Source organism: Genypterus blacodes, unplaced genomic scaffold (genome assembly GCF_046128005.1).
Source record: "Genypterus blacodes isolate CSIRO-AG114 ecotype Tasmania unplaced genomic scaffold, CSIRO-AGI_Gbla_v1 ptg000099l_1, whole genome shotgun sequence".
NCBI classification, from domain to species: Eukaryota; Metazoa; Chordata; class Actinopteri; order Ophidiiformes; family Ophidiidae; genus Genypterus; species Genypterus blacodes.
In genome coordinates this window covers 360681-373645 of record NW_027466903.1, presented here as the reverse complement: position 1 = coordinate 373645, position 12965 = coordinate 360681, and the positions used below count along the sequence as shown (strand labels likewise).

General features: G+C 43.5%; 1 protein-coding gene across 3 annotated transcripts; it reads right to left on the bottom strand.

Moving 5' to 3' along the window:
• Positions 1-9830: 9830 nt before the first annotated feature.
• wdr54 (WD repeat domain 54) lies at positions 9831-12946 on the bottom strand. Of its 3 annotated transcripts, none has more exons than XM_076159698.1 (10): positions 12844-12946; positions 12371-12652; positions 11842-11904; positions 11655-11721; positions 11514-11570; positions 11284-11411; positions 11092-11192; positions 10773-10935; positions 10610-10684; positions 9831-10465 (listed from the first exon to the last, which is right to left on the bottom strand). In XM_076159698.1, the coding sequence occupies exons 2-10, from the start codon at positions 12590-12592 to the stop codon at positions 10334-10336; spliced, it is 1008 nt and encodes a 335-aa protein (XP_076015813.1). In that variant the 5' UTR covers positions 12593-12652; positions 12844-12946; the 3' UTR covers positions 9831-10333. The 3 variants fall into 3 exon arrangements, with proteins under 3 accessions (XP_076015813.1, XP_076015815.1, XP_076015814.1); XM_076159700.1 differs by having other exon boundaries at positions 12850-12936; XM_076159699.1 differs by having other exon boundaries at positions 12840-12916.
• Between the last annotated feature and the right edge of the window lie 19 nt (positions 12947-12965).

Below are 12965 nucleotides of genomic sequence, written 5' to 3'. Positions count from 1 at the left end.
TGTGGTTCTCAATACTTTAAAGATTTGGTACCAATATAGGAAACACTTTAAATATAAAAGATATTTCTATAGATCCAGTCAACAACAACCACCTGTCCTCTCTCTCCTTTTGGACTCTTCCTTTTGAGTATGGCATCATAAAGGCATATGATGTTCCCTTGATTTGTACTCGAATGGTAATCTGTAAACACAACACAGTACCTACAAATCAGACTCATTGCTTCTAACTATTTTCAAAACTTCCCTTCCCCTCCTTCTCAACTAATGTAGGAGGACCTGCTCAAGTTCAGAGAGATTGTCTTTGAGATTTATCACTACATCCTGGATCTAGGGGACCAATATAATTCCAAAATAAGGGTCGCCTGGGAGGCCTGGTGGGAGGAGGTTATGCGCAAATTACACACTGTCTCATCCTGTGCTCATCTCGCACTGATCCAGTTCAAGGTTATAGTCCACTTCTCCAAATCGTGAAATGTACCCAGAGGTAGAGGACAAATGTAATAGATGTTTGAACCCCACACTGCCACATGTTTTTCTTTTTCAGCATTTGCAATCAGCACATTGTCTTCAGCAAATGCATTTTGTGTTGCAATGTGTTACTTCTATCAAGCTCTTTACTAGAATCAGTCCAGTCACAAAGCAGCTTCTCTACCCTTTAGGCATCTATACTGTGTTTGCATTTCTACAATCTAATTCATCTTAATTTGACATCATGAATTATCTTTTTGAATGTGTTAACATACAACAGCCAGGCAGACAGGCTTGTGGGAAGAAGATTAAAGAGATTGATGATACAATCAAGGTTTTCTGTAATTTTGTTATGGTGATATTATCAAATTACAATAAATGAAAGTTCCACATAACAAGCCATGACAGTTTGGCCATGTACAAACTGATATAAGCAGATGTGTTTGTATGAGCAGGTCAGACAAAATGAGTCGGCCTTGATCAGAATTTCTTTAAAATTGCAGTGTTTTTAATGAGTTAAAAAAGAAGGTATGAGTGCAGCTGAGGGGTTGTGAGAGTGAAAGAGGCCCTGGCGCTCAAAGATTCTTTGGGATTCTTGCTCAGTCAGCCGTTGTCTCTTGAAGGGAATAGAGAAACCTGCCCAGGCTTGCTCACAACCCAGTTAGTGTGCATCATAAGTCCTACGCAACCATCCTCAGGCTGTGACCACAAGGCATGGGACACATCATATTGCATGCACGCGCACACACACACACACACGCACACGCACGCACACGCACACACACACACACACACACACACCAATATTGACACATAGTTGTCACCAAGCAGATTTAGCAGATCTTCATCTACATGCCAAGATTTCCAAAATACCACCTTCTCATTTGGTATAAGGGATCATTTTTGGTGCAGACACATGGAAATCTGTCTTTCCAGTTGTTCACTCCAGTGAGTCTTTGTCTTCTGCTGTCTTTATGGCAAACACAGGTGCGTTGAGCCTTTATCTCAAAGTGTCTTGTACAGCACTTTCCATTGCCAAAGGCCTCTGCTGTAGCACAATTGATGCAGCCACATGGACACAACGGGGACATAATGGGTGTGTCCACATGGTTCACCCCACTGTCAGGTCAACCGCTGGGGTTTTTTGGTGCAAACTGCTGATTCAAGGTGTGTGAAAGGCCCTCGTAGGCTGAATTTCTGTCACAAACGCAGGTGGTCAGTGAGCTGCCTCCCGAACACAAGCAGATGCTCACGTACACACATAACACAAATGACAAAAGTCGTAAGCTCACACACATACGCACAAAAAGAGGTTATCTTTGTCCTGCTTGGATCGATTTCACTCAGCTACTCTACCTCCACAGTGGCAGATCAGGGGGCACAATAGCCTTTAACACCATCCATTGAATGACCACAATGACATGTATCTTGGACCACAATGGGCTCCTCTTTTGCCTCGGTGCCTCCGTCATTCTTCTCGCTGATCCCCCAGACAAAGCTTTGTTATAGAAGTAACAATTGAGCTTGAACAATCGCTTACAAAGGCACTGAGTTGGTATTTCCAGCCCTCTCGCCAACTGTACTACATTATGGGCAGTGATGTGTGAATAGAACTTGGCTAAGTATAGAGCCCAGCTCAGCACAATTCTTAAGGTCTGCCCATTTAGCACAATCACTGATTTGTGAAAGAAGGTGTTCGCCAAAGAGGTGGGACCTTGAGACATTCTCAGTGGAATCGAATGGAATTTGGTAACTCATTCCTGCTCTAGGGACCACAAAGGAGTTGTGCCAGGCAACGTTCATTGAGTGAGCGAGCATAAACCTAAATGAGTGACTTCAGATAGGTGGGTGCCATACTCTGCTTTGTAGACGAGCATCGAGGACTTAAACTAGTTATGGGCATGTTGTGTATTTCTGAGAGACTCCATCCAGTTTGTGTGTACGTGTTCTTATTTTGTTGTTCACACGCTTGTCACTCAGAGGACTCATGCGTCTCTATAGGCCACTGAAGGGCGAGGTGTCACCCTGTCAGTCTGAGCCCAGATCAGAGGGACATGCAACATGACCCCCATCCTGCACCTCTATACATCTCTCCTTCTGTATCAATCCTTCTCTTCTCTTCGGGGGAAGGGGGGGGGGGGGGGGGGGGGGGAGGCGCCTTCCGCTCCTGGCCTGGCGTTCACCCAGTTTGGTGTTTCTTGGCTCACACACCAGGCTGTATGTGTCCCTGCTGGACGTCACTGAGATGCTATGAATAGCTGTTGGCGTATGCGCTGCGCTGTCAGCTGGGCACTGGCACGTGCAACTCATGTCAGCGCGGCCGCAGCGCTCCTTACCGGCGTCACTGCATTGGGGGTCACCATGGAAACAGGGATGAGCATAGCTACCTCTGCCCTGACATCCACTGATAATGTTTTCCAGACAAACTCTGATCTCTCTTTTTCTCTCTCTCTGTCTCTATGCATCCGTTTATCCTCTTTCGCTCACCCAACCTCTCGTTTAGGAGACTTCTGATGTTCCGGTGTGATCAGGAGCAGGTGTGATGTTCTCTCCAGGGGGGGTTATATTTGTGAGTTGAGTCTTTGTTACTTTCATTCAAAAATGTTCTCATCAAACAGAGGCAGATCTACAAGTTGACTATGTATGTGTGTGTGTGTTTTGAAAAGACCAAGATGTATGGCACGGAGTTAAGTAGTGTGTGTGTGTGTGTGTGTGTGTGTGTGTGTGTGTGTGTGTGTGTGTGTGTGTGTGTGTGTGTGTGTGTGTGGATTGAGCAGACGTTTCTTCTCAGCTTCCAAGTGCATGGGGACAGTCACGTCTCTCTTCTCCTCTGACTCTCTCTCCTAGCCAAACTTCTCTCTCTCTTCTCCACTCCCTCCATCCGCACAGACATGCGGTGTGGGAGTGATCCGCTCTAATGGAGGGCCATGCAGGTCACCGCACTTCCGCGAAGGTTGGACAGCTTTCTCAGGACAAACGGGCAGATTGCAGTGTTTGCATTTCTGCTCCATTTACCACTTTGTGTTTGTGCTCATATCATTTGTGTCTGTGTCCTGGCAGGCGGGCAGGAGGCCAGATGGGTGGAGGTGACAGGTAACAATACAAGACTAAAACACTGTGTAGTGAGCAGGGTGCTGTGTCCTCTGACCAATCAGGTGGTTTTTAGGGGTTCTATGTGAAAGAAAAGGTTCCTGCTTGTGGGTTTTAATGTTCATAAAAGCAATAATCCTTCTTCTTCTTCTTCTTCCTGTTTCACTGAATCCACATCATAATTCTATGAAGTTCATGAGTTGAACAAATATCTCTTGTATCTCTTTCACATACAATAAACTGTCCTCTCTTCCTCTCTGACTGCAGGAGCAGCATTATCAAGCCTGGGACGAGCTGAGCTCATTTATTCTATCTGGTATGCAACAGTTTGCTTACTGTAGCCACAGCTTAGGTCAGTCAAACACAGTTTGTGAACAGGCAAATGACGCAGAGTGCAAAGGTTCACACGGCAGTCTGAAGCAAATGCAAATGCTTCACACGCTTTCCCGCCGTGTGTGCGCGCTCTGTGTGACGATGAAGATGTGAAGATGAGTAGTTGGGATGTAGTGATTTAAGTAAAGTTGAAGTGTATACCACTTTGACACAAAGGCAGCTTGTAGCATAGCAGTGAGACAAACATTATTGGCCTGCGTGAATCACCAAATTCATGACCAAAGCAAAAGACTAATTCCCAATAATAAACTGACTGGGTCAAAGGGAAATGTAGGATCTGCTTTATGTGTTTGGAACGACCTTGAGGCTTCTGGCGGAATTCAAAACATTCTTCCAAAAAAGGCGAAGATGTTAGTTTGTAAGTGTACACTTGCCGGTGTTAACTGATCAAAGTCACACGCTGTCAGCTTAAAACAGCGACACAAAGAGAGCGGTAACATGAGATAAGTTTGTGTTTGAAGAACAAACACAAACAGGGTTGCTGGACACACTGATCCATGTCAAACTAGCCGCCCAAGTGTGTTAGTGCACTTGTTGGCATGCTCACAAGTATATGGTTGTGTGTGTTTGTATTTATGGTGCATGCTGAGTGACGGCACAGCTGGAGCATGTGTTAGGTAGACAAAGGCCATCAGGTCACCACTCCAACCCTCCTTTCCTGATAGCACACTTAAACCACAGGAGCTTTACCTACTAACACATTATAAACTACACCATTTGCAATCTATATAATCAATTTTGCAATATTAATAGAGTAGGGATATTGCATTATTGATGTAAGTCTAAAGGTTAGAGACGACACATAACATGACCCCACTCAGGAACCAGCGAGCCCTTTATCAGCACGATGTTTAACACGGAAATCTGTAAGTTCCTTTTCTGATTCTATAAGACAATTCAATAATTCTCTAACACACACACACACACACACACACACACACACACACACACACACACACACACACACACACACACACACACACACACACACACAAACTGAAATGAAGTGAAGCCTTTGCCTAGATTTTGTACTAACCTAACATGATGCTTCTTTGACAGAGACAGAAATGATAAAAGAGGACAATTTCTATCACATCTGTTTTCTTTGCCTGGGTTAATATCCAAAGCTACGAATTCTGAATTCAGTCTCAAAAACAAATCTGAATACACATCTACTGCAGAGGTCCCGTGCCACATCCCCCATGTTTGATGGAAGTGTTTATGTATCTTGTTTGCAGGTTGCACCCTGAAGACGTGCATTCGTCTCTCTCATATTAACCCTATTAGCAGCCTCACTGATGGAGCACAATGATAAGGGGTTGCCAGGATATTGCTGTTATTATTACGTTGACTCTATTCTGAGACTCAATAACTCTCACCCACACGCCGCAAACTAGAGGTAATGAGAGGGATGTTTATGTGTGAGCAATCTGTGTGAATTAAATGCAAACTAAGATTTTTCATCTGTTGATAAACCACCAAACCGTCATCAGATTGGAGAGTCTGTTCTATGCTATTGTATTATACTGTATTAGGTCCAATATTAAAATTGAGATTGCCCCAGTCATTTTAAAGCCAGCATTGAATGACATGTAGATATTAATATTCCCAAATAATAAGAAATATTAAAAATGGTTAGTAGTCCTAAACCTACAGACTCTGAAAACACAACTCTTGACTATTTTGGTTTTCTGGTTAGCTCTCAATGACTCTGACCAACCAACCAATGCAGCTTTAAGATAATTTCCAAAAACTAAGCCTGGACTAAACACATATCACACACAGTCATGTTTTAGGGAAGAATTTACTTATTGGTGGCATCTGTACACATGAGCTCAAAGCACAAACACATACATGCACACACACACACACACACACACACACACACACACACACACACACACACACACACACACACACACACTTCAGCATATCAACGTCAGACAAGGACAAGGCCCAGCGCTAGGCAACCATGCCATCCCAGTGCAGATGGCAGGGTCTGATCGTGTTTGCTTTATTCTAATGTAATGCACTTAAGTCCCATTGCCCTGCCCAAGCCTTGTAAATGACGTTACTGGGGGATATGCATGAGTGCGTGCATGAGTGCGTGAGAGGATGGGGAGTCCAGTTAATGAGCGAACGAATGCTGTGACATCAAACAAATATGTCTGTGCAGGCATACATACACGCTATGAGCTTTCCCTCTCACGCTGCTCTGAAATGTGTCCAAGCATTTAGGATGGATGACCACGCACTCCCTGTGCCTGCTGAACAAACTGTCATCGCACATCAACCTGGATTTCACTTCCTTTCAGCAGAAGAGACGACTTACCTGTGCTCCAGGATGGCCCCCTTCTCCTCTCTATGTAGATCCTTCTGTCCCGGTCTGGTGAGGATAGTGAGGATAGTGAGTTTCTGGCTTTGTAGCATCAACCTGGTTGAAGATCATAACACAGAACATCAACCTGAGGAAGCAAAGTAGTGTCCAGATTAGATTAGATTAGATTCAATTTTATTGTCAATAAACAAGTACAGGTACAAGCCAATGAAATGCAGTAATGTAGAGAGAGCTTCTCTTTGGTCAGTCGGTGGCAGTAGATTTCATCAGTACCTTGATAGAAACTTTATGGATGAACCACTCTGATTCCCTGCTTTTGCATGTTTGCGTTTCATTCAAATGTTTCTGGATTCTCAAATCCTGCGATGCGATAAACCTAAAATTGTTGTGAAACACTTAGATGAATGGCATGTCAAGTCTTAGCAGACTCTTTTCGATTGAACACAACTCAACACAGTTTGTTACATTATCTGGAATCTGTTATCTAGAATCTCTGAGGCTTCGGTCTGCGTCTTCATGGTTGGTTAATGTCATTCAAACAAGGTGTGGAGACCAGTGGGTGGGTTTGTGCTATGTGTGTGTGTGTGCTGTCTCTGTGTGTTGCTTTCCTTGGAACAGCATCCTGATGGACAGGAAATGTGGCTGCGGAGGTGGATGGGTTTGGTTTGATTATAATCCAATTAGTAATGAAAAGGATCAGTCACAGCCATGAAACGCCTGCAGCTAAACACGTTAAACAATATCATATCAGTTTCACACACCTTTTTCTCACTGTATCTCCTCCAATGATGACCTAAAAACGTAAATATGTATAAAATACTGTCTTGTCTTTCTGATACATAATGTGTCATCATTAACTCTAACAGGATCCACCAAATTCAAATGAACACAGCATCGATGTGCCAACTTAAACAGCTTTTTTATGTTGCTTAAAAGTACTATTAAAAGTCACATTAAAGGTTACTCATTATAGCTCATACCTCTGCTAAGGTCTTACTCTAATAATATTGCCTTAATTGCTCTGATGCGTCCATGGTGAACTTTATCTTCATTTGACCCATTCCACTTACTTTTGAAAGTTCTGAGGACCTTGCTTCTGCTAGGTTGCAGGGTTAAACATTGCTATCATTTTAGAATATATAATAATTCCATAATGGGATGAATACGCCTATGAGGTTTTCCCACCTTTGAATCACTCAAGGTGTTTGATGAATTGTTGACCAATCCTTCAAACAAACAGACAAAGACTTGTTGTTCTAGACGCATTCAAAAACCACAAGACTCACCTGAGAGCCATCTAGTCATGTGAAGGATGACTTTTACATCCAAACTTGTTTCTCTACATGTTATTTACCAGGACAGGCCACCACCCTGTCACCGCCATGTGAAACTACACATTTACACAGTACACTAAAATAAAGGCAACACAAACACTGAAGGCATTGCAAATTATATTTGACCCAGTTTGAGTTTTCTCATTTGGGTTTGTGTGCCTTAGTACTATATTTTCCTATCTGCTGCTGCTGTCAGTCAGCAGTTGCAGCCTTTCAGGTCTGTCAGTTTTGTGTGTGTTTGAATGAAAGATCTATTTATACAGCGTGTCTGCAGGAGCCGGTTTCCCGGTTCCTTCGTCAGAGAGCTGGGCTGTCTGTGGCAGCAGGCTGAAGGGGCTTTGGGCTCTTCATCCCCCCTGGTGAGGTTCTATCCCAGCAGGCTTAACGACACAGACCCAGTCAGCTGCCACCAGAATGGATAGACGTGGGATAAATTGTTCCATCTTCACCTGAACAAAACAAACACGCACCTTCACAATACAAAATACACAGACGTTGCTCCTTGTTATAGTTGAATAGTTGATGGTTGAACCTGTATTGTTGCATTTTGCTTGTTTAAAAAAATGGGCTTGGTCGATACCTATTCACAATTTGAGTTGTGCACCGGCAGAGCTTGTATTGTTGGTTAATTGTATTTGTTGATCACTATGTCAGACTGTGACTTGTAATAGTTGTATAATAGCTGCTAAATCTGGATCCAAACCTGGCATATCAATCACTCACTGACTAAATCTCCTTCATACTTTGGTCAGTGTGTTTCTGTGATTTTACTGAACGACACGTGGACTCTCATTAATAAAAGATTTCAAAATGCTGCTGAAATCTCATCATTATTTGGCACATAGAGACACCGACTCACATCCGTAGCTGAGAACTGTTCGTGTTGAGGTTCTTTTCTCCCCCCCCTCCCCTAACATTGTGTGCTCAGCTGTGAGTAACACCGAAGAGCCAACTATTGATAAGTATTGCAGCAGTACACAGCATGAGTGGCCCTGCGGCTGTGTCCTGGACTGGAACATCGTACGGCTCTATTGACAGATTTAACAAGCAATAAAAGAGTGCTGTTGTTTGTCTCTGTGTGTTTTTCTCAGGATAGTGATGTCATTCCTCCTCTCAGCCATCTTTTAAACAAGCTCTGTGCTCTGCTCTATGTCTCCTCAGCTCCCTCACTCTTGTTTACTTGAAATCTGTTTTGTCGAGGCCCCCCCCACCCCATGCCCCTCTCTTCCAGTTAGTGGTTGTGTAATCAGTGTCCATGTCATTTGGATCCTCATACTGATCTCCCTGCACCTCTTCAGCCACTGTATTGCACCACCCTAAACCCCAACTTTTGACACTATGTAATGAATGTCCATGCTTATTTCTGGCCTGGTCATTAGCACTGACATTACCATTTGGTTTGTACATACCAAATTTAATTAACATAACCTACTTGCCAAATGTGGTGTCAAAACAGCTTTGTCAGCTGATGTTATGTGACCAGTGTTGACTGCAAACCAGAAAAGACAGGAACACACACAGAGCCCAAGACAAACACACAAATCCCCACTGACCTGATTCTTCTTATCTCTTAGTATCTATAGGTTGGATTGCAGCGATACCCAGGGGTCTGATATCAACCAAACAGGCTCTTCTCCGCAGAAAATGGCATAAAACTTTTGGGTGTTTTTTAACGTCTCCTGTAATTCAAATGCAAGTAATCAATAAAATAATTGTAGAGGTATAATGGGACTAAATATAAGCAGTGACAAATGAAAACGATTGTTAACCATGAAAAAGGCATACACAAAAGCAATGGCAACTCATAAATCATAGACACGATGTGACATGACATGGAGTGACTAAAAATAAATGTTTGCACATATCTGTGTTTGTGTATGCAACTGAGGACGAGGCAGAAGAAGACAATACAATGAAAGAAGTTGTTTATCATCTTCCTCTGTCAATTGGCCAAATTTCCTGTCACTTATCATTCTGTCACAATGTGGCACATCTGGAATAATCTGCCCTCAGGTCAACCTTTCCTGCAAATGGTAACACGTCACTGTCAAAGCATCTGGTCGAAATAACTCAGCAATAACGCCATCTAGTGGTAAAACTGAGAAGTGAACATCTCCAACCTGTCGCGCTTTCTTGGTACAGCTGTATGAAACAACGGCCATGGTAGTATGAATAAAGGAATGCTTTATTACTCTTTAAAAGCTACATTCACATATATGTAAACATCTGTATATAGAATATTCAAGTATACACTCTTTTATTGTTCCACTCAGAAAAATACACTATTCAGACATGTTAACAAGACTTAATACACAGGATAGTGTGTGTGTGTCTGCCAGTCTCACTAATGAACAATCAACTCTACACAACACAAAAGCAATGTGGCAACTTCAAAATGACTCTGCCACACATCATTTGCTGCCTTTGTACTGAAACAGTTCTTCAACAACAAAAAGAAAGTATGGAAATAACATTCAATGTTCATTTCTTTCTTTTTTTTTAACCATCTTACTTCAGTAATGAACCAAAACATGATTTAGTTTCAAATATAGAACAGAATGCTTATTGAATTATCTAACCTGTAATCACAGTAACAGATCGGGCACAAAACAGCATTTCTCTAAAAGAAGACGGTGCTAAAAATGCCTGTATCCTTGCAGAGTTTGAGCTTGACCCTAAATTAATTAATAAAAATTCACCAGTCAATGTCCTACGTTTGTGTGTAGCGGACGATCTCACTCAGGTCATAGCCTGTCACTGCGAAGGCACAGCCTTCTCCATCACAGAACTTGGCCCCGCAGATCTGTGTGTCCGTCACACACTCATTGTACAAATGGGCAACCTAGGAATGTGGAAAAATACTTTAAAGTGGTCTATATGATGATATGTAAAGTCAGGTAAGCAAAGACTTTTAATAGATTCTGGACTCTGACAATGAAAGCCTTGCAAACATGCTTTAAGACGTTTCAGCAGAACCATTGCTTACCTCCACAGTGTTGGTCTCTGGGGTCATGGTCAGGTGCCAGACCCTCACTAGAGAGTCCTCAGCAGCAGACAGAAGCTAAAGCACACAAAAATACAGAAGGAGCTACTTGAGTGATAAATGAACAGACTGAAGTACAGTATATCTGTAACTCTGAGCAATTTACCAATCCAGACAAAGGAGCGATGTCTAATGAATAGATCCAGCGTGCGTGGGCGTTGATCTCAGCGTGCAGAATTCCAGTCACGGCCTCATACAGACGGATCTGGCCGGTGCCATAACCTGCCACCATCGTGCCTCTCCACAGCTTGACAGAGGAGCAGCTCATACTGATAGGTAGGGGGCGGGGCAAAGAGGAGAGGAGAGGAGGGACGCAACGGGCCATCAATACATAATAATAAAGACAGACTGACTATACATTCTTTCTCTGTACACTGGTGGACCCAAAATGACTTCGCTATAACACAATGGCATTAACTCCTCACTCAAAGCCAGGGATCTTGTTGAGCAGATGAAATTCCTCCCCAGACTTCCACACGCAGAGGTTGCCACCATCATCTGCACTCACCAGGTCAGCGATGCACTCCTGAGTGAGAGATGGAAATGATTGTAATTCCTCGAAGCGTTACATGATGCAGTTATTGATGACCACTATGACTACTATATGACAGCCGTACCATGCTGTCAGAGCATTCTGAGGCCATGTCTGTGACAGGCTCCTTGTGCTCTTCCAGGACCTCAGACAGGGTGATGTTACTTCCTTTACTAGGAATATCAAATACTAGCATCGCACCGGACGACACGCCTACAAAGTCAAAGAGACAAAAAGACAAAAGCTTTAGCATGTATTCAAGATGTAGGTGTGATCATTCCAAACACAAGTAACACAGAAACACACAGTACTCACCCACACATATATATTTTTCCTGTACAGCTGCTATCCCTCTGGCGAACACGGCCTCAGCTGACAGGAGAGAGAAAAAGCTCAGTCAATATGCTCTAAATATATACTGAAAGAGGCATTAAAGGAAGTGTTTACCACATTTACCTGTGGGTGTTTCTGGGATATCAAGTGCATGCCAGTACACCATGATGGAGCCGTCAGATTCATACATCTGAGACAAGAGACACAGCATAGTTGAGGGTAAGACAAACACACTCTTTGTGTCTGACTCTCTCTCCGTCACACACACACACACACACACACACACACACACACACACACACACACACACCTGTATTCCCTTCTGTGATGACACCACCAGCAGATCACGAGAGGGTAAAACACACCAAGCTGCCTGTGAGGAGAGAACACTGGATGTTTTTATTCAACCGACAGGATGTCACAACACAAACACAACATCTAATAATAATAATAAGAAACTTAATTGGGTCAAATCACATGCAAACACATCATCTGACATTTGTCTTGCGTGCCCCTCTTACATATCACAACACACACACACACAGACTACACAGAGGGGCCAGCGCTGGAGCAGTTTGGGAGTTCGGTGCCTTGCTCAAAGGCAGCTCGGCAGTGCCCTGAAGATTAACTGGCAACTCTGCAGCTGGGACTCGAACCTGCGACACTCCAGTCCCCAAGCTGACTCCCCTATGGACAGAGCTACTGCCGCCCCAATAATAATATAACTGCCTCAACTTCTCAGACAGAGACCAGGTTATATTCCTGGTGTTAGCTGGACTGATGATCACCTAAATCCTGTCTCATCTCTTCTCGTTTTGGTGTAAAGTTGTGGTCTTCACCTGCATGATGAGCGAGTTGCTGGTCACGTTGGGCTCTTTGGACTGCAGCTGGCGGTGCGAGTAGCTGAGTCCGTCCCAGGACGCGCTCACCATGTTGACCACATTGGCGTGGACAACCGTGAAGTGTGTGAGGCTCCGCGGGGCGATGCGCAGCACGCTCAGGTTGTTATACAGAGCAGAGGCGCTGTTCTTGATCTGGATGCTCTTTTCCTTGTGGTACATCGTGCGGTCTTCTCTTTAGCAACACTTTGAGGAAACGGCAGCGGGAGCCCAGGTGTCAATCTGAGAGCAAAGCACACAGACAAACATGTTGTTGTTGTTGTTGTGTGTCATTTTGAATAGACCAAGTTAATCTAAGCGCTAACTAGCTACCGAACACCAGCTATCAAGCCAATAAGCTAGCTGGTTACTTTAGCGCGAATCAAACTAACATTACGCTACCAAGTGTAGTTACCGTTTACATACTTACTTACTTTTACCTTATCTGACATAACAATTTACAGATCAATAAAGATGTAATTGACACTGACGGAGCACTTCCAATGCTATGGTTAGCAAAGCTCCAGTAGCGTCCTCCGCAGCCATAGAGACGGCA